Source organism: Haemaphysalis longicornis, unplaced genomic scaffold, assembly GCF_048455015.1.
Source record: "Haemaphysalis longicornis isolate Haplotype H1 unplaced genomic scaffold, Haemaphysalis longicornis Haplotype H1 scaffold_2, whole genome shotgun sequence".
NCBI lineage: Eukaryota > Metazoa > Arthropoda > Arachnida > Ixodida > Ixodidae > Haemaphysalis > Haemaphysalis longicornis.
The window spans coordinates 50,073,770-50,092,991 of NW_027526295.1; the positions used below are offsets into that span (position 1 = coordinate 50,073,770).

The 19,222-nt window shown below is 47.4% G+C and overlaps 1 protein-coding gene across 9 annotated transcripts in view; it reads left to right on the plus strand.

Annotated features, from left to right (window-relative positions):
* The first annotated feature begins 885 nt into the window (after positions 1 to 885).
* Positions 886 to 19,222, plus strand: part of LOC144168874 (uncharacterized) — a 36,110-nt gene continuing 17,773 nt past the window's right edge. For 2 of the 9 annotated variants that reach the window (XR_013322266.1, XR_013322267.1), the window contains exons 1-6: positions 1,186 to 1,387; positions 4,881 to 4,935; positions 6,126 to 6,242; positions 6,733 to 6,774; positions 7,704 to 7,810; positions 8,890 to 8,963. Coding sequence is in view for 1 of the 9 variants with exons in the window: in XM_077697868.1 (XP_077553994.1) it covers positions 1,034 to 1,113; positions 1,175 to 1,351; positions 4,881 to 4,935; positions 6,126 to 6,227 (414 nt within the window). In the remaining 8 variants the exon portion in view is untranslated. Of the gene's footprint in view, positions 1,114 to 1,174; positions 1,388 to 4,880; positions 4,936 to 6,125; positions 6,243 to 6,732; positions 6,775 to 7,703; positions 7,811 to 8,889; positions 8,964 to 19,222 lie in introns of those variants that run through there. The other 7 variants (XR_013322269.1, XR_013322270.1, XR_013322268.1 and 4 more) reach the window with 6 other exon arrangements.

Here is a 19,222-nt window from a genome sequence, read left to right on the forward strand (position 1 = left end):
AGTTATTGTCACCATATAAGACAAAACCTTTAATATTAAATTAAATCTAGACGCCTTTAACGTTCGCAACCGCGACAGGGCGATTACTAGTATACGCCGTAAGGTGTGGCCTTTGGAAATATCTGGTTGAGAAAGGGATACAGATGGAAAATTACGAGGAAGCAATAGTATCAATAGAGCACTCGGCAAGCACGACAGTTATGTTCAGTTCAGTGACCCTTTTTGTGAACCAACGATGATCTATTTTACCCATCACGCTCACGGTTTCTTGCATCAAAGAGCTCTACATCACGTTAACAGTAAGCTGCATGGAACGAACGCAGGATGGAAGGTCTCTGTTCTTGTTTCTTTTATTTTTTTATTTAAACGTGAGGAAGTATTAAAGCGCATCTACGAGCAGCAGGATATCATAGGTACTTATAAACGGAAGTATTGTGAACGAACGAAACGCAATGCAAGGCATCGCCTTCTCACAACGGCTTCTTGTCAAGTAGGTGTTTTGCACGCTTGTGGTCTGCTCCTCCGCAGCTCCTGAGCAGACGACACACGCGCCGACTTGCAGTGCCTCAGCGATTTCATAGCAGATGGTCGAGGTGTTTCAAAAAAAGAAATTCTATAAATTAACGTTAGCAGACAAAAAAACTTTACTTAGATGCGGTGAGAGAATGTTATTTCTACAAACATTTACTAGAAGCATTTTAGCGCTGGTCAGAACCCCTCGGACGTCCGTACACCTCTCCAGGTAGCAAACTGTAGAGACTACTACTTTATCGTTTGTGCAAAATAGAGTTTCAGCGTTTGAGATTTTTCTTTTTTTTTGTTGTTTAAACATGCGATTGCACAAGCGGCACAGCTCATTTCATTATCATCATCAACCAGCTGTGCATGAGTTTTCTGCGGGTTTTCGGATGTTCTGTTTGATACAAAATCTCCCTGTTCTGTGCTTGGTCGGCTTGGTACAGCGTTGCTGTTGTCGTCCGTAGAACACCACTTGGTCGCGTAATATGAGGTGAGCGCCTTGCACGAGCTGGCCATGTTCAAATCTGAGCACTGTTCGTTCGTAAGGACGCACGCGCGGACGACAGTGCGCTTGCTACGCGCAGCAGCTCGAAGGTGAGCGCGAGTGCTACGATGCGCTCGCACGCGCTGAGGGGCTTTTTCCTTGTTGCTGCAGGGTGGTTCCCGTGATCGAGGACGCCGCCGTCCCTGCCACGTCGGTGCCTCCCCGCGAGCCGGCCGCGAAGCAGAGCCAGCCGCCCCGAACAGCCGACGACGAGCGAGAGACGGCCGAGGCACGCCGTCTGAAGCTGCGCGAGAAGTACCGCGCCGATGACGACAACAAATGCGACAAGTGAGACACGGTGCCCTAGGGATCGCCGAGGCCCAGGTGCGCTCTTTCACACTCGAAAAATTGGTTTTATTAGGTGTGTAATCAAATATCAGTGCTTTCTACTGGTCTTATTTTCCTGTCCATGGCAGTTCCTGGCCAGTCCAAAACTCCTCCAGCGATAGAAATTCCACGGGGAAATAAAATACACAGCTGCTTTCGGGTAGTTTTGAGCATTCCGAAAGGACCAATAAAAGAGGCCTTATGAATCCTGTATCAGGTGGTGCAGAGTTGTCAAAAGGGTAAAAAAAAATCTTAACCTCATTTCTGGGAACTGAGTAACGACCACCGTTGCCGGCGTCATTAGAGCAGGGGGACAAACGTTAAGCACCGTCAACAGCAGAGTCAAAACCAGTAAAATGTTTTCGGGAAAAGCTCGCGCCAGGTGGAATATTGCTCTCGGTGTCGGCCACATACCGCAGGGTTTTGACATGCTGCTGTGATGCTTCCAGGCCATCTCTAATAACTTAAAAATGATGAACGCATAAAAAAATGAGCCAGATCGCTTCTCTGTTCCCACTTGGCCTACCACAGGGGCTGTTTTCAAGGGTTTCGAGGAACAGGGGCTCCTCAGGCCCCTCCTGTATCCATGGACACCATTGTCAATGCAACCCTCTCTGCAGTTGCGCTGTTCTTGAGCAGGTTTCTCATCAAGTTAGAGGAGAGTGCTGTGCTTCTAACAGGCAGAACTCATTGCGTTGGATGCAGTAAGAGATGTGACAGTGGCCTAAAGCAAAGCAAAGCCAGTCTTGGGCAGTAACTAGTTACTAGTAACGTGTTACCGGCAATTAGTTACTTTTTTAGTAGCATGTAACTGTAACAGTGTTACTTTTTACAGAGTAACTGTAACAGGAAATACTGTTACAGTTACTTCCTTTTTTATAGAAACTATCTAATAGCAACACTCATTAAGTCCTGTATACAGTTTGTGCTTTCTACTGTTCCAGACTTCTTTCTCTACACCATTTACCTTTCCACAACACGACTCCCCTCGCACTTTAGGAGCGAAGGTCGCTGAGAGGATGAGGTCGGAGTTTGTTCTTAGAGATGGTGTCTTAAACTATTCTGTCATCTTGAGTGAACAGAAACAAGAAAAAAAAACTGACAAAAGGAAACTAGAAATTAGAACTCCGAGAAGAGGGAATCTCTCGGGTATGCCAACTTTGAGCAACAACTCACCCAAACGGTCCGTTCGATTCACCCTGCACCTCCTGAACCAGTTCACAGGAGTGCAAAGCCGGTTCCGCCATCCCGCATTATCGGCGGAACCAGACCTGCACTTTTCTCGTTTGCTTCTGCACCTCCTCCGCAGGGAGTGCAGGCAAAGCCATGGACTCGTTCTGCACCCGTCGGCACCACTGGTGAATCGAGTGCAGTTCAGGTGCCAGGAGCTGCACCAGTGAAACGAATGGTGAAGGGCTGCACCTCCTGAACTGGTTCTCGTGGTGCAGGTGACACGAACGGACTTTATGCTACAGTTAGTTTTTCTAATAAATTCCCCGACACCTAGTCTGCATCACCAAAAAGGCTCATGCAACAAAATGAGGCGTACACAATGATTGGTGTTCGGCTTGAGTGCGCCCTTCCTAGGTTTTCTTTGTCTAGGCTTTTACCAAGTGCAATTTTGACTACCTGCGTGCCTTCGTACATTTAACCAAATAAACTCTACCATTTTGTTTGTGATATATTTATTTATTTTTATACAGTAACAGAAAAGTAATGAAGTTACTTTTGCATAGTAACTGTAACCGTACCATGTTGCTTTTAAAAATTCTGTAACAGCGACTGTATCAGAGTTTTTTTTTTGGCTTTGGTAAGTGTAAGTGTAACACTGTTACTTTTTACTGGTAATGTTCCTATGACTGAGCAAAGCCTTCCGTAATGCACCGCTGCAAGCAAAGGATGGTTTTCCTTTTTTTATGCGAGCCTTTCAATGTACTCGTGGGTGAGCAAATTTTTTGAGTGATATTGTTATTGAGGGACTATGCAGCCCCTTGCAGATTGCTTGGCAGCTTATGGGTGGCGTCAGTGGTTCCTTGGTGCCAATATGATAGAGAACTCTGGCCCTGTGAAATGTTTTATGGGACTGTAAGAGGTGTTCGTCTGCTAGGTGTCCTGCGCAGCGGTTGATGCTGGCATCATTGAAACTTCCCACACCAGTGGTCTCGGTCTAGGGTGCAACCACAACCTTCACTGCTCACGAGTAGGGCTTGGTAGCGGGCTTGGTAACCTTGTATAGCTGAGCAAGGCACGGCTTGAAGTTTGCAAAGTACAGAACAGGAAAAACACAGTTGCTGCATAATGTGGGTGAGCTCTGCCACTGCCACTGACCAGCCCTCCTGGCAGCTCACTTTTGGCCACTGGTTCGTGCCCCAGAAAAAGGCCAGTTCTTTTCTTTTTTCTGTAGAAATTCGGGGAGTCAAGTTTGCTTCTGTGAGGCTTGCCATTCAGTTATAAAATTTATTTGATTTTATTTGTGCATACTGGGGCTCTTCGTGGGTGCTTACAGGTGTGCTTACATGAATGAACATGGTAGAATACTTAACGCAATTTGAAAAAATTTCAGTTGGCGTGTTCCTTAGAAAGCAGTCAAGTGCAAGATACGTAAACATGAACCTTCTGACTAATAAGAAAACAAACAAGAATACATACACTGCCCTGCAGCAAGCTTCTTTCTTGACATGAGTTTTTGGGAACAGTTTACAGAGAAGTCAAGTTTTTTTGAATGCACAACATTGCCTCGCAATTTGTTTCAATTGGAAATGGCTGTAAACAGAAAACTGATATCAGTGCTGTCTCAAAAAGAACTTTGCAGTCAAGTGCACAGGGCTTTCCAACTGACTGAGTGAAATTTGGGTTAGCTGAAAGTTTGGCAGCACGGTACTTTAGCTGGATGGTAGTGTTCTGCAAGTTTATGTTTACTGAAGTTTGTGTAAAACTCAGTACGTGTTCCTTTCGAGCAAATATGATGCACTTGGTTTTGGATGCTTTGAGTCTCTGACAGCATGCATGATATTGCACATGAATAATAACTTATAGCATTGCAGCGCTCATTCAAGATTATAGACGCGACACAGTCATCTGGCACATCCAAATGGTGATTGGATATGGCACGGGGTATTACTAATAAAATTTAGGAAGTTGAACCTGGGGGCACTCGTGCTTGTGGGTCCAAATGATCAGGATTGTACGTACTATCACAGCACAACTCTGACATGCAAACAATTGAGTGCATCACTTTTAGTGCATGCTGTGTGGTGCAGTGACGGGAGGCATGTGGGGATTCCTGTGCAGCCCCGAGTATGCCTTGACAGTTCTTCAAAAAGACACTGGCTTGCCTATCTTATCAAAGTGGCCATCTTAAACAAAGAGTAACAATGAAGTTGGTTGGGGTGACGCCAACATGCTGCCCAGCCGTTGTGGGGACGGCCTGGGAAGTTGTGCCGATTAGTGTGTTGTGTGCCCTGACATTGTTGCGTCCGTGTTGCTTTAGGTTGGCCGTGGTGGCGACACCGCTTGAAAAGTACCCCTGCAATGAGCTACTCTTGGTGAGTGGCCCTGTTTAGGGGTTATATGTTGCGGGTGTAAGATGCCGGGGACATTCTTTTCTTCTAGACGTAGATGCCTTTGGCAGTGCCCTGATTGCGGTCACGTGCGGATGCGTTCTAAGACAGAATCGAAAAATAAAAGGCTTTGTAAAGATGTCAGTACTGGGCGTTGAATTTGGCCATACTGGTCTCACCAATGTGGAAATTGTAACCAGTTGCTGGTAAAATGTGATTCAGGAAAAGAACTTTGTGACAAGATGGCAAAGCAGGGTATAGAAACTTTTGTAGAAGACGAAGAGGAAGCTCGCACCAAGCTCAACAGACACCTGGACGACGAAGAAGAAGACGACCAGGCGAGGCGACAAGATGGCTGTGCATTGAACGGTTCTCTGTAAATAGTGTGAATATATTTGCTTTCTACAGACGACGCCCTCCTCCCTTGCCTCCCTGGACGTTATTTCACAGGGGAATAAAAAACTGCGGATGTCGTAAAAAAGGAAGGAACTTGCTGAGCATTGAGGCAGCTGGCGTCTTGTTGCAAGCACAGTGCACAGACACTGACTCGGGGGACCTCACTCGTGCTACACTTTAAAATACAGTTTCTTCCTTAGTTTCTTTTTTGTTACAAATTCCACGTTATGTACCTTAGGTAATGCATGCCAGAGTTTAGCACGTGCTTGGTCTGTGTGAGGCTCATGAGTGGTAGCCTTTCTGCACAGCTGTGCGGCCGTGTGGAAAAAGCCAACTGACGGGTGTGGTGCGTACGACAAACCTTAAGGAGACACTAAAGGCAGATTAACTCTTGGTTCCAACTGAAAGATCACGATGCCTTGTTTGCTGAGAAAGAAGTAATTAGAGCTGGCATTTCTCTCTGCCATTGCCCTTCTGTTTTTCCGGGGCATTTCCGAGCCTGTCACAAAGCGGCCGGAGTCGGCCGAGTCTGGTAATTACTCGATCTGTGCCCTTTTACTGAATGCCCGTTCTCATTGGTTTTTCACTTGCGTAGCAGCCCGTCAGGAAGGGTTTATTTACTGCCATTTTGGTGCGATGGCATGCAGCAAAATTGCCCACCAAGTGCACGCTCGTTATTGCCGGGGAATGGGGATGTCAGCGAGGCCTTCACAGGAATGTCCAGAATGTGAAGTCCCCGTGAAGTCATTGTGAATGTGAATCCATGAATGTGTGTGCAGTTCAAGTACGAGGACCTGCAGAGGTGCCTGCAGAGGCTGGGCTGCACCAGCCCAATGCAACCTTCACCCCCTGACCCCCAGGGGCTGCCCTGCCTCCTGTGACCAGTGCTGCCCTTGGTGAGTGCTCCCCTCGACCCCCCGGGTGACTCCAGCTGGAAAGTGTTCGGGGGAACAGCCAACCCTTTGGCCCCAGAGGTTTAGAAGACACGGTGTCAGGTCTCCACAATTCCTTTACTGTGAGCGCGTGTGCGCTTGAGGTGCTCGCTGAAGTCAGCAGAGTACTTGGGGGTGGGGATTCGTGCACTTGGGCCGGTAGCTTCACCACTCTGCTCTGGCACGGAAACCTGTTGACCAGCAGAGCTTAGATGGGGGCTAGCACGTAGGTTAAAATGGAAGACTAAGAGATCACTGCTATGCGTGCAAGCAGTCACGAGCCCACGGAGTGCTTGTGGAGCACTGCAAATAATGCAAGTGTGTCCTTTTGTTCGATAATGTGTACATGTTGGCAGAGAGTACAGAAAACATGGAGAGAGGGACTACCGAAGCTTAGTACGTTTGCACTGAAGCTGATGACTACATCAGTGCACCCGCTATTGGCTTGTTCCAGGGAGAGACAAAGCATGTGGAAAACAACATGGCATAACGAATGGTACGTGGGAACAAAAATTTATTTAGATGTTGTTTCCTCACTCCCACCTCCACCTTCTTATGGTCATCAGTGTTTTGTGCGAATAAATCAATCGATAGTGTTTCACTTGTCTTGTGTATGTTTCTGTGTTTTCTTCGTTTTGTTTAAACAGTAACTGCAGTCAAACATGAGCATGAATAGAATCCTGGTGTGCAGGTCTGTTTGTGTTGCATTCGAGTGCATCATCTCTATGAATTGCAGTTTTCAAACAAAATTGATTGATTGATTGATTGATTGATCACGTGTTTCAGTGTGTTTCATTGTTATTCCTCGGGAAACTCTACCGGCCATTTTGAGTCAGTCCAGTGTGTGTGACAGGGGCAAAGGCAGGCATCCCTGGAAGCTCCTTAAAATTGCCTTGGATGCAGCATCTTTTAATGAAGTGTCCAGCATCCCTCGTGTAGCTGCACTCTGTCCTCATTCCACTGAGCCACAAGAAGGGCTGGCCAAGGTGCTGAGAACTAAGTCAGTGCCCATTTCTTTTCTCTGTGCTTTGCAGTTGCCTCAAACTGCAGGCATGCATCGTGCATCCTGACATTGCGGTCACATCCTTATTGGCCGTGGCAGCTGAGGTGCTTGTTGCTGGGTCTTGTGTGCTGCCTTTCTAGACATGGCTTTACTTGACGGGAAAGTGTGATACTTTTTGGGCCATTTTACCGAGACGTGTCCTTTCAAGATGCCGAGGACAGTCAGTAGTGTCTACTGATAGCTAGCAACTTCGGTGCTTTGCTTCTGTCACTACCCCCAGCTGCACGTGCACGCATGCGTCGAGGCTTCAAATTGCGAGGCCTGAACACACTGTGCATTAAAAAGTGTCCGGCATGCTTTTTTCCTGGCAGTAATGTTTGGTGGTCTGCGCTCTCACAAACGACGGTGACTGCTCTGTGCAGCCCATGGTGGAAGGGTACGGCAATGAGGACAAGTTCGCTGTCTGTTAGAGGCCGCATGGGGAGCCCAAGACCGTCGGCTTCCTGGTGGGAAGCCCCACCGGTGAGTGGTGAGTGCCTTCTGCAATGCAGCCACCTCTACATATATATAGAGGGGCCATGAAAACAAAATGCAAGTTTGGCTCGTTAAAAGGACTGCATTGTCTCGATAACAGCGGTACCTGTTTCTACTGCACACTACAGACTAGTAATTGACGTGTTAAGGAATACATGCAAAGCAGTGGTGACTCCCTAGCAGCTTGCGGTTGACTTCCCTACAATGTCACAGAATTCTGTTTGTGCGACTGGCAAGCCGCCCACCAAAGCCACCAGCAGGAGTGTGAATGTGTGATTGAAGTCGGGCCTCCAGTTCGTTTGACCGTATCACTTGGATGCTAGCAGGCAGTGAATACATGGAATGATAACTACGGTTTTAGCGTGGGCCCATATTATGTCACTCCTGCGTATCGCAGTGGCGTAAACTACGAAAGTTTTCCAATATTTCTCGCTTTCTTTTTTCGGCTAAGGAAGCGTCTTGCATGGTTGTAATTGAGCTGAGTGAGTTACCAAAGGCTAGCTCTTTCAAATTGAAGAAAGGCGTATTTTGCCTTCATGGCCCCTTTAATTAAGGGGGACTCACCTGTTAACATTCCTTTGCGATTTACAGCTTCATGATGTATCGGCTGAAAAACCATTGTGCACCAATATGAAAGAATTTACAAATGCATAGAAAGGGCACAACAGGCTAGAGTACTTATTTAAAAGTGTATCACTTCTGTGCTGAAGTAAAGAAATAGAACTCTCGCATGGTTGACACTGAGTGCCATTGAATGAAGACTAGAGGAACTGAAAGGCATTTCTTGTTTATTTTTTATTTCAGAAAAGATGTGCTCTAGTTGTAAAATAAGCAAACTAGGCTGCTAGGAACATTTTTGTGGATCTTTAGAACTTTTCGTATATGTACACGAGGCTTTTTAAGCCCGTGGGTGACGAATTAGTGAGTCCCATGGGAATGGGATCAGGTGAGTCCTCTTTAGGCAGGCCTAAACGTAACGGAAAGCAGTGTGCCAAAAAAGTTGTCTCATCCTGGGCTTCGCGAGGAAGGGAGGATAGTGCAGCTCTTAATGGACATGAAAATGTGCACTTGCAGATTTGGACCGTGTGGTGTGCGTGAGCCCCGAGCACGATGTGGTCTGATAGGAGAGCCACAAGCAAGTCGCCAGTGTGGGTGGCTTCTTTTTTTACTTTTTAACATAGAGTGCTTCAGTGTGCTTGTGGCAACGCACACTCGCACTGGAATTGCACCAGGAACATGGATCCACATACATAAAAATGCTGGTGGCATGATTTCTCTGTAGGGGTGTGAAAATACTTGTATATTGGAATACAAGTCCAATAGTACCTCCGGAAATTGAATATCTACTGCAGCCAAACCTCGATGTAGCAATGTCGGTAAAATTCGTAATTGTCTACGTTACGTGGAAATTTCGCTACAATAAAATTTGCAGTTAAAATGAAGTGTTAACTGCGTGAAGCGCTTCCTACAAACGAAAACGTGGTGTGCACACACGGCTGACACACTGTTTCTGTTTCTGTCAGAGCTTAATTGTTTACGCGGGCATCAGCGTGAACTGCGTGGAGTGTTTTCAGCACGCAAAAACGCGCCTTGCAAGCCACAGGCGCTGAAACGCAGCACGAAGAGGCAAACAAAGTTGTTCATGCGGCAAAAAAAGCTGATAATGCAGGCGAAATTTCCCCTCTTAAAACGTCATACGTTCCGCTTAAGCGGGATTCACACAATGAAGAAACCCTGTCTTTGTGGCCCGCGAGACCCGCTCACGTGACCGGTTTTAGGCTCCGCCGCTCGGTGGGGACCACCCGTGGATGCTCCGAGAAAGAAAATGCCTCCACACGTTTTGGCTCGACGGCGGTGGCCCTCCACGGGGAATGGAGCCTGATTGTGGCACATAGGGCGGCACGGACCGTGGCAACGCGTGCTCACTGCGGTTACGTGGTTTTGTGTCGTAGCACTCGTAGCAGGTGGAAGCGGGTGGAAGGGCGGCTTTTTCGACGCGGTGTGGTCGACACGTGGTGAAGGGACAGGTGCTGGTGCCGCTTGGGATATCGCTATTACAGTCGAACCCTGCTACAATGAACTCAGCTTCGACAAAATTTCCGCTTCAACGAAATATTTCCAATTCCCCGTCAGCTAGCCATGGAAGTCAGTGCAACAAAGTCCTCGCCACAACGAACCATTTGCCAGTGACAATTCCTTTATTTGAAAGGACTAGATGGAAAAACAAAACAAAACAAAATAATAAAATAAAAACAACATTCCAACACTGTTGCTTTGACATTACATGCTGCTGCACTAGTGTTGGAAGAATTTCTCACGTCACGTGAGATTTTGGCCAATGCGGAGAGGCTGCCAGTATAAAAGACCAGGGTTTGCTTGCCTAAAGCCCAGTAAGACCAACGGGTGCAGTCTGATTTTGTGGGCAGACTATTTGGGGGTCTAAGCTTCCCTAGCTGCTACTAAACGCTTTCCATAAACGCAAAAGACAGTGAATGGGACTCTGAATAAGAATGTGCTAAGAGTTCAAACTACCAAGCCCTGCGTAGCCTGGTTCACAGACCTATGATCGATGCTTATGATAACTTGATCAGCCATTTCATCGAAAGTCGGAGCCTCTTTCGCCACTGCATGCATCATGGGCGGGTTGCCCCTCCACTCCTTTCTGAAAGGGGCGCGCAGGGCTGGAGGGAGTGGGAGATTGTCTGCGGCATCAGCAGTCACTACAGTGGCTAGAAAAGGGTGGCACGGGAAGGACCTCACGGAAGTGTATCATAAAATCACGCTCATTAACTCAGAAAAAAACAGTTACGCATTCAGAATAAAGCTCGTTGGGATAACGAAAGTGTACATTACAGCAAAAACTTAACAGTCTGCAATCGCTCTGCCCGTGAGCGTTGAATAAAACCGCATTTTCAATGAGAAAGCAGCTTTCCTGGCTTTCCTTCACTATTCTCGAGGGTGGCGGTTACGTCACTCGGCTGTTTGCGTTTGTGCTGTAGTTGTGCATTTGGCTTGGGCAGTGAGGTTGTTGTGCTCGTAGAAGCATGCATGATATCAACAGCTGCTGACCTGGCAGTGAGAATTATGTGATGTCCCACGCTTTATGCACGTCATGGGTGCACTGGTGCAGTCGATGGAATTCGTAGTGTACTACTTCTGCCGGTAGCTTAGAAAAAGAGGGTCCTTGCGACCATGTTGCAACGTTGCTGGCAGCCAGCGGCTGGAGTGCTCACTGCGTCTGAGCCTACGACAATGAACCCGAAGCCAATTCACAACTGTCTACTTCACAGCAAGATGAACAGAACGATAAGTTTGCGACATTGCGAGATCTCGCTCCGAGAGCCTAGCGTTATTCTGGCCTCCTCGGGAGTAATTGTACAACACCGTAGCTCCTTTTTCTGTCAGTCCAGCGGGCTTCGCAGGCGCACGCCACGTAGCAGGCAATCTTTGTTTGTGACTCGCAACAGCGTCTGTGGCCTATCGAGGCCTACTGCGTGAGGTGGCCTACCAAGGGTGGTGGGTCAATGCAACAAGTTCACGACAGGGCCTAACTACGCAGCCTGATGAGCCACGTTTCTTGAACTGTTTTGATCATGCTTCGAAACAAACACTTGGCAGACACTGGTGACACCAAACAGGCAGTTTTGCGGCACATTCCTTGTTCTTTCTTGATTGATTGATTGTAGGGTTTAACGCGCCGACGCAACGCAGGCGATGAGGCGCGCCGTAGTGGAGGGCTCCGGATTAATTTTGACCACCTGGGGATCTTTAACGTGCGCCGAAATCTCGTATACACGGGCGTTTTTGCTTTTCGCCTCCATCAGAAAAGCGGCCGCCGCGGCCGGGAATCGAACCCGCGATCTCTTGCTCAGCAGCGCAACGCCTTAGCCACTGAGCCACCGCGGCGGGTCCCTTGTTCTTTCTTAGAGGCACCTGCCGTGCACAGCTATTTACACGTTGTCCCTATAGTCATCACTAAGACTGCTCGGAAGCCTAGCCTGTGCACTTTCGGGAAAGTGCAGTAGTCGGAATGTAACTCGCAGACTTATTGCAGTCCATAAACTAGACTAGGCTGCCTATAAGGCTGCTGCCAGAAAGTGGTTTGTTCGAGCAAGGAAGCCCAGGTGTTTGACAGTGCTTCTCTGAATCACTAGCTGTGAGCATAGGTGCACCAAGAGGCTCACGTCCGTGATGTGTGTTGGCTCTGACTGACAATCATCAAGGCTTCCCTTTGGATTGCCAATCAGTCCTCCTCACTGACTGGCCCCAGCCATTGCAAGCAGAAAAGGGTCCTTAGAAGACGGCATGGTTTTTAAAGCATGGCGGCCAGTGCAGGGTGAGCTGCTGCCTGGGCCACGTAGTGAAAACGAAGGATGCTAGAAAGACACTCTGCGCCCTCGTAGGGAATCTGGCTTAAAGCGAGGAGTCTTTAACTTTGCTAGCCGCCAGTGCCACCATGCAAAGTGTACACCATACACTTTGGCATGGACTGAACGAAGCCTTCCTTCAATAAAAAATGCTCCATGAGTAAGCAGACACTGAACCAGTTGCTGCCTCAACTGAAAAATAAAAAGGAAAATGAAAATTTAATAGGATGGATCTGTTCTGCACAATCAACACTTGAGCCCAAGGTCTATCGTGCTTTCAAGTTGTGTGCACTTACAAAACTTTTTTTCTTTTTTTTCCATATTTGGCTTCTCTGCATAGCTGCGATGTTGTGCAAGAAAGCCATCACAACGTCGCTACCATGAGGGGAATGAAGCAAAGTAAAGCTGTATAGTATTATTCTTAATTTTGTAATCCTATTTGTACAAATCAATGACTTTGAACTGTAAAAGTTCTAATTTTACAGTTTGAGAAACAAAAGAAGTAGGAACTGGATGACTTCGTGTGAAATATCTGATGTTTATCAATACACGAATTGAAGCAAATGCTAAGTAGAGGGGTGCTCATTCAAATGCCTCACATAACTGATTATGCGGTTGTCCATAGTAGTCCTTACACCTAAAGAAATAGAAATGCACTCAGTCAATTATTCAAAATAGCTGATTATATGGAAACTATAACACATGACCAATATTTTTCCCCAGCCTTACACCGAACAGCAACACAGTTTTTCACCCATTGCTTGACCATATCTTTGCATTTTGCTTGCAATGTTGGCAACAATGCCTCTAATAAAGCTTTCTTTCCCCATTGAAGAAACGATCACCGTTGTGGATAGCGACCTGCTCACGCAGCCATCTCCTGCAGGAGCCAGCATGCCGAGAAGTGGGTGGTCATCAAAGGGCGGTAAATTTAAACCTAACAATTACCAGCTGTGCTTTGCCCAAAGTGCAAGCTGTGACTTTAGCATAAAACTAGCAATCATGCCATTCAGCACCGATTGGTACAGTTCAGTTCCGGCGCATAGCCATGCAAACACAAATGTGTGCAAATAAACTGCATTGGTAGTATATCCATCTGCTCAACTGGCATACTTTATTTCTGAGAATTTGTATTCGTCAAATCTTTCGGAATCTCTCTCATCTTTGGCTTTGTGTTTCCAAATTTTCGTTCTGCGTGAAACTCCGTCTGTCTGCGTGCAAAGGGTCGAGAAGGGCCCCGTAAATTTGTTTCGAAGCAGCTCCAACCGGGCCATTTTGTGGGTGTGGAGCCCCGTCATCTTTGCATGAAATCAGAGGGTTTTTCGGCAGTGAAGGTGGCATCAGAAATGTGAACTTCTGTAATGGCTGTAGCTCTTTCAGAAGCATGCGTACCACACTAGTAATAGCTTTTTTAGGCGGCTGCAAGCTGAAACAATGGCAAAGGGGGGTGTCACAGCCCCACTCCTGTCTATGCTTCAATGAGAGATGTAGTGATCTTCGAGATGCATCTTTTTAAACCGCTGCCCACGTACTGAAGTGACGGGTAACGTGTGAAAAGAAATTCCCTTTGCCAGCCAACTGCTGGTCTTGCACAGTGGTACACAGCCATACCCGTTGCGTACAGTGATGTGCTCACGGATAGCTTTTCCATTAAGGGGGCCATGTAACAAGATAAAACTACCGTATTTGCACGTAAATAACGTGACCTCGTGTATAACGCAAGGGGGGCACTTTTGGTTCGTCCAAAAACGGAAAAAAAATGTATATTAAAATTATAACGCGAACCGATGCGAAGTTGTTACGAGGGACCCGGCATAACGTGCAAGCTCACTGTCTTTGAGTTGCACAAGCTCAGCATTTACAGGCAATACTGGCCACAACGTTGGCGGATGACTTCTGCCCGGTCGTTCTCAAGTTTGGGGTCATTCTCGAGTTTATGATTTGATTTTAAGTCGGTGCTGCTTGCATTATGCGATCACGACACTTCCTCTAACCGTGAATGGTTGACTTGCCTAATTCGAGATGTCGCGCCGCGCTTGAATTTCCCTGCTCAAGACGGCAGCATCGCCAGTGTCTTAAAATTCAGTGGTGTACTGATTTCGCCAGTTCATTGCAGCGGCTCAGAAGGCAGAAGCAATTATGAAAAAAACAAAGCACAATGAGGAGCCAATGCTGCGTTGTGTGCGTGTCAGCTCTCGCCTCCGGACCAGACCACCTGGTCATGTATCCACTAGCAACGTAGCCAACAGCATTATTGGGAGCAGCCAGCACCGAAGTTGACGCCGAGAGCAGCGAGCTCTCGGTCTCGACGGCAAAAATTCGAGGGTAGAACAGGGGGTTCGCAGCAGCCGTTCCAGACATGATAGTAAGAGGCGAGTGCAAAGGATGAGGGTACTTGAAAAAGAACACCGAGAAAAATAGCTCGCGCTATGTTCGAGCCCGAATATAACATGAGGGGCGTTTTGAGGGCAAAAATCGTGTGAAAAAAAAAATGGCGTTACATTCGTGCAAACACGGTACATTCAGCTTGAAAGGACTAACCTTTGGCAGCTCACTCAGCTCCACTCCAGCAACGACAGACGTTTTTTCTTTTCTTTTTATGGAAGAGACGCGAGAGATATTGAGAAACTATCACAATCTGCGCTACAGGGACGTCATATAGGGACCGGGCGGCCGTTGTATGGCACCACCGTCGTTTCAGCGAACAGCGCCGTCCGTGGCGAACCGCTCGTCAGTGGAATGCCGGTGGCGGTCAGCGCAGCGTAGTTGTGCATGGCTTTCTGTCGTTTTTCTGTGGTGCGGCTTGCAAAGCGAACGTAACCCCGCGTGCATTTTTCAGATCGGTAAATCTTGAGTGTGGATGTGACGTTTACAAGGTATGCCATGTGTGTTATTTACGCCCATACTCAGTATTTACAAATAGCAGACGACGCTCAATGCGCCAAACTGGAAGTCAAGCTGGAAGTGAATGTTCGTTGCTTCATGCAATTTTTTCATGCCTGCATGCAGTTTTGCGAATCGAGGAGTATATTCCCGCTAAATACTCCCACAAAGCCGGTGTGCACAACCGATCTAGGAATGCTGCGGCGCAGGCCTTTGGCAGTTGATGTCGAAATGGCGCCGACGTCGTGCACAAGCGAAAGACAACGTTGGAGGGTGTCTTCGAAGATTTACCTCAAAACAGAAATTGTGACGGATGACGCTTCCGCATCTTCATTACCTACTGCTGAAACGTGCTTCATTTCACAGAAATGTTCTTACTACAGTCATCGGGAATCGTTGATAGAATAAATACCGCATGACAGTAGAATGTTTTTGCTTGTCGTGGAGAAGCGTTGCTTTACAAGAATTGTAATGGTTGCTGGCTAGTTGGTAAATGGTTTTTCAAAAACCAATTCCCGCGTGGCTGAAGGACGCAAGACAGGAGGGTGCCCGAAACCTGTACTCAGCTTCACAACTGAATGCTGCGGTCGGTTTACAAGCTGCCACCTACGCTTGAAAAATCATGCGCACCTTCGTCTAACGACGATGAGGGTTTATCGCAAAGTTCTATCGTATGGGTTTCCTTGGTGGCCTTCTGGATTTAAACTTTGACTTGTTAAGCGTCGAATTTGACCAGCACGCAGTTTGGTCTTTTGGTCGCAGCATCTTTGACTTCGACCATTTCCCATTCAATTTCGCACGAAGAAAGCTTTGTGTTCAACCATCATAATCATTAGATGATTTTGCTGTTTAATTTTGAACTTCCATGCTCCCTCTCCAAATCTAAACTTTTTCCAGTGTGTCGGAAATGTGTCTGTGGTGGAGGACTCGGGCTCATGCACCCATATTTGAGGCAACTAATCGCGCGTTTTTGGTGTCTTCACCAGGCATCACACGATTTTTTAGGTACTCTTTAAAGAATACTTAAGCATTAAAAAACACCGGCTGACGTTAACACTGCCACATTTTTTAACTATCGGTGCCAGCCTTATTCTACGCAGGGGGTAAAACGGGAAGGGGCGGAGGGATATATGGTTTGTAGCTTGGGCTGTTGAGTTGGTGAATAACTTTGGCTCTTGATATAATGACCACCACAAATGTGGGATTTCCACTTCGGATTTCAGGCTCCCATGCTGTCACAGTTGCGCTCACCAAAACCGAAGGTACAAAGCTCACAGTTACAGAAAGTGTAAACTACCGCAACGTTTCTACGGCTACACGGTAATCCATCTCGTATGCAGGTGCCTTTCTATTTAAAGCACACGTATCGAGGTATCCCAGCGCCAAGGCTTGCGTGGAAACCGTAGTCATTGAAACCAGTGAAGAAAGGGGTAGAAATGAATTGTAATATTGCTACGTAATAGTTTGATTCCTACTCAGATAGCGCGGAGCCAGGCGCAGAGCGCTGCAAAAGCGCTCGTGTCACTGTAGCCCTTCCCCAACCTTACAAGCATCCAATAAGTTTGCGTAGCCGTGAGTGCATTTAAGAAGAAAATAATACTACTAATAGTTTTATTCGTACTCAGAACGGGTGGAGCCAAGCGCAGATCGCTGCAAAAATCGCTTATGCCATTGCAGCCGATACCCAACTTTAGACGCGTCCGACAAGTTTACGTAGTCATTACTGCATCTAAGAACCCAACACATCTGTCTAGACTTTGTTTAATCTCACATGTCTGCTCACAACGCCACCAAAACATACAAAGCACCGAAGCAAACACGACAAAAACAACGGGAGGCTGTGTAGTCCAATGTACCGGCTCATTCCACTGACGAGGGGAGCGCCGAGTGGTGGCGCCACCCGTCCAGCTGCCCGGTCCCTATGGGCCAGCAGTGCAAGCACTCATCAGTGTGTGAATAACTGCACACTAGCACTTATTCAAGTGACGGGGTCAAACGACGCCAGAGTCCCCACTACAATCCACCAGTGGCATTCCTTGGCGGTTGCTTAGGTTGGGGGCCACCAATCGTACAAACCAAATTGGTGACGTCATGGGTAAATGGCCGGGAAGGGGCCGTGGAGCTGCCACTTCATCTGGTTCTTCTCGCTTCTCTAACTGTATCTCGGTTTCTGTTTCTTTCAAGTTTGGAACAGAATTGGCATCATTGTTGTCGGGACTAGGCAGTCTTCTTATTTGAACAAGCTTGTTTTTTGTCTATGTACCTTTTAAAGGGGCCATGCAGACAAAACACAAGTTTCGTTCATCCGAAAGAGTGCCTCGTTACAATCCTACTCACACCACTTTTAATGCACACTTCGCTCAAGTAAGCTGCATAATTAGGAAAAAAAGGGAGTAGCTCATTTCCCACAACGGAACCTATGATGTCATATGGGCCAGCTCTGCGATTGGCTGATGCCGGCAAAAGCAAACGCAAAGGAGGCTGTGCTTATAAGCTTGATGAAGGAGCCATTTGCACTTAAAGGTAATGTATAATCATTTTGCAGCAGTAAGAATGGTAGGGTAAAGCATGAAAGGTACGGAAATACGTGTAAACAAAGAAGTACCGATGCACACTGCTGTTGGTACTGGGCGCACTACGCTTGTTTTAGCTGCACAGCAGTCTGCCGCTTTGGAGTTGTCTTGCATGACACTGGCCGATCGGCGTAAGCGACGTTGTCCTACGTGACCCTGTTTGTCGAGCATACCCCATGTTTTACGAAACTATTACTTTCTGCCGTAACAAAAACAATCCAGGTGCAAACACGGTCACAGACAAAGCAACGGCGGACAACGGTCTGTGGCCTAAGGTCCCTAAAATTACTAAGGTAGCGCCATCTTTAGATCTCGCCGCTTTTCGCCCTCGCTCCTCTCTTACTTCGTTTTTTGCCATTTTCTTTTTCGCCGGCGAACGCCGCGCGCCATTGGCCAAGGGAAAAGTCACGTGGTTTTATTTTTTTTGCTCCGCCGCCGGGTCGCCTCGCCGATGCCTCGCCGGCTGGGACATTGCGCAACGCCGCCGCTGCGACGCCATTGCTGGCTTCCGAGCCACCGTCGCCACCGTGCTTCAGTACCGGAATTAGCTGCTCGCTTCGAGAAAATGTCGCACCGGTGTTGTTTTAGGTTGCTTCTCGGTGTCGATGTGTTGTGCCTTAGGCAGCGCGAATATCGTCAGGCAGGGCACAAGACTTCGTTATTCCGTCCGGGAAACGCGACGCAGAAAGGAGAAAAGTTTGGTTGCATAGATTTGAACGGGCATACTTCAGGCCGACGCTACCATCACTCTTTTGCGAGGTAAGTTTCTGAATGCTTGTTCTTGCTCTGTTAAATTCTGCGCGAGCTTGAGCGGTCACTTACGAAGAAATGCGTATTCCCTTCGCGACCGTCGTCCACGCTTTGTTCTGAGTAGGCATTGCGCGCAGCGCCGAGTTCGTCCCGTCGTAAGCTTTGGTTTGGATAAGAGGCCGTGTATTTGTCATGTGCGCGCTTAACTTCCAGCATCAATATCAGCGGCGTAGCATGTTCAGTCAGTTGTCGTAAGGGTTTCGTGACGCGAGAATTGTTCACCTGAATTCATGCTTGTTTTGGCCGACGGCAGCTTGCGTCTGACCATGTATCGTGTGCGTTCCGAGTGCGTGTACGCTCTTTTTTGGCGTGAAGTCATGTTTTGTGTGTTAGCTACCCGGGTGGTATTATAATCCCGTTGTTATGACATCGGAGTGATTTGCTGCGTAATATGGGCTTGGTCGGTGCGGCGAAAATTGAGGCTGTTGCGAGAAAAAAAAATTGCGGCTAGGTAAAACAATTTAAGGTCAGCTAATATAGTGACCGCGCCGTTGACGTACGTTTGATGCGCAATTTCTGTTATCACTTTATTAAATTCGCGCACGTTTGAATGAGCACTTCAAATGCATATTCGCACCGTAACGGCTGTACGCCCTTTCTTCCGTGTATGCACAGAGGAACGTTAATTACGACTTACGTTTGCATTACACGTGATGCCGTACATTTGCAGTGTGCGCGCTTACTTCATCTTAGTAGTCAATGGCGCAGCGTATCCAGTCATTGCGATTTGAACCAAAACACACTGGGCGACTGTATTATTTTCAGCAGACGTAT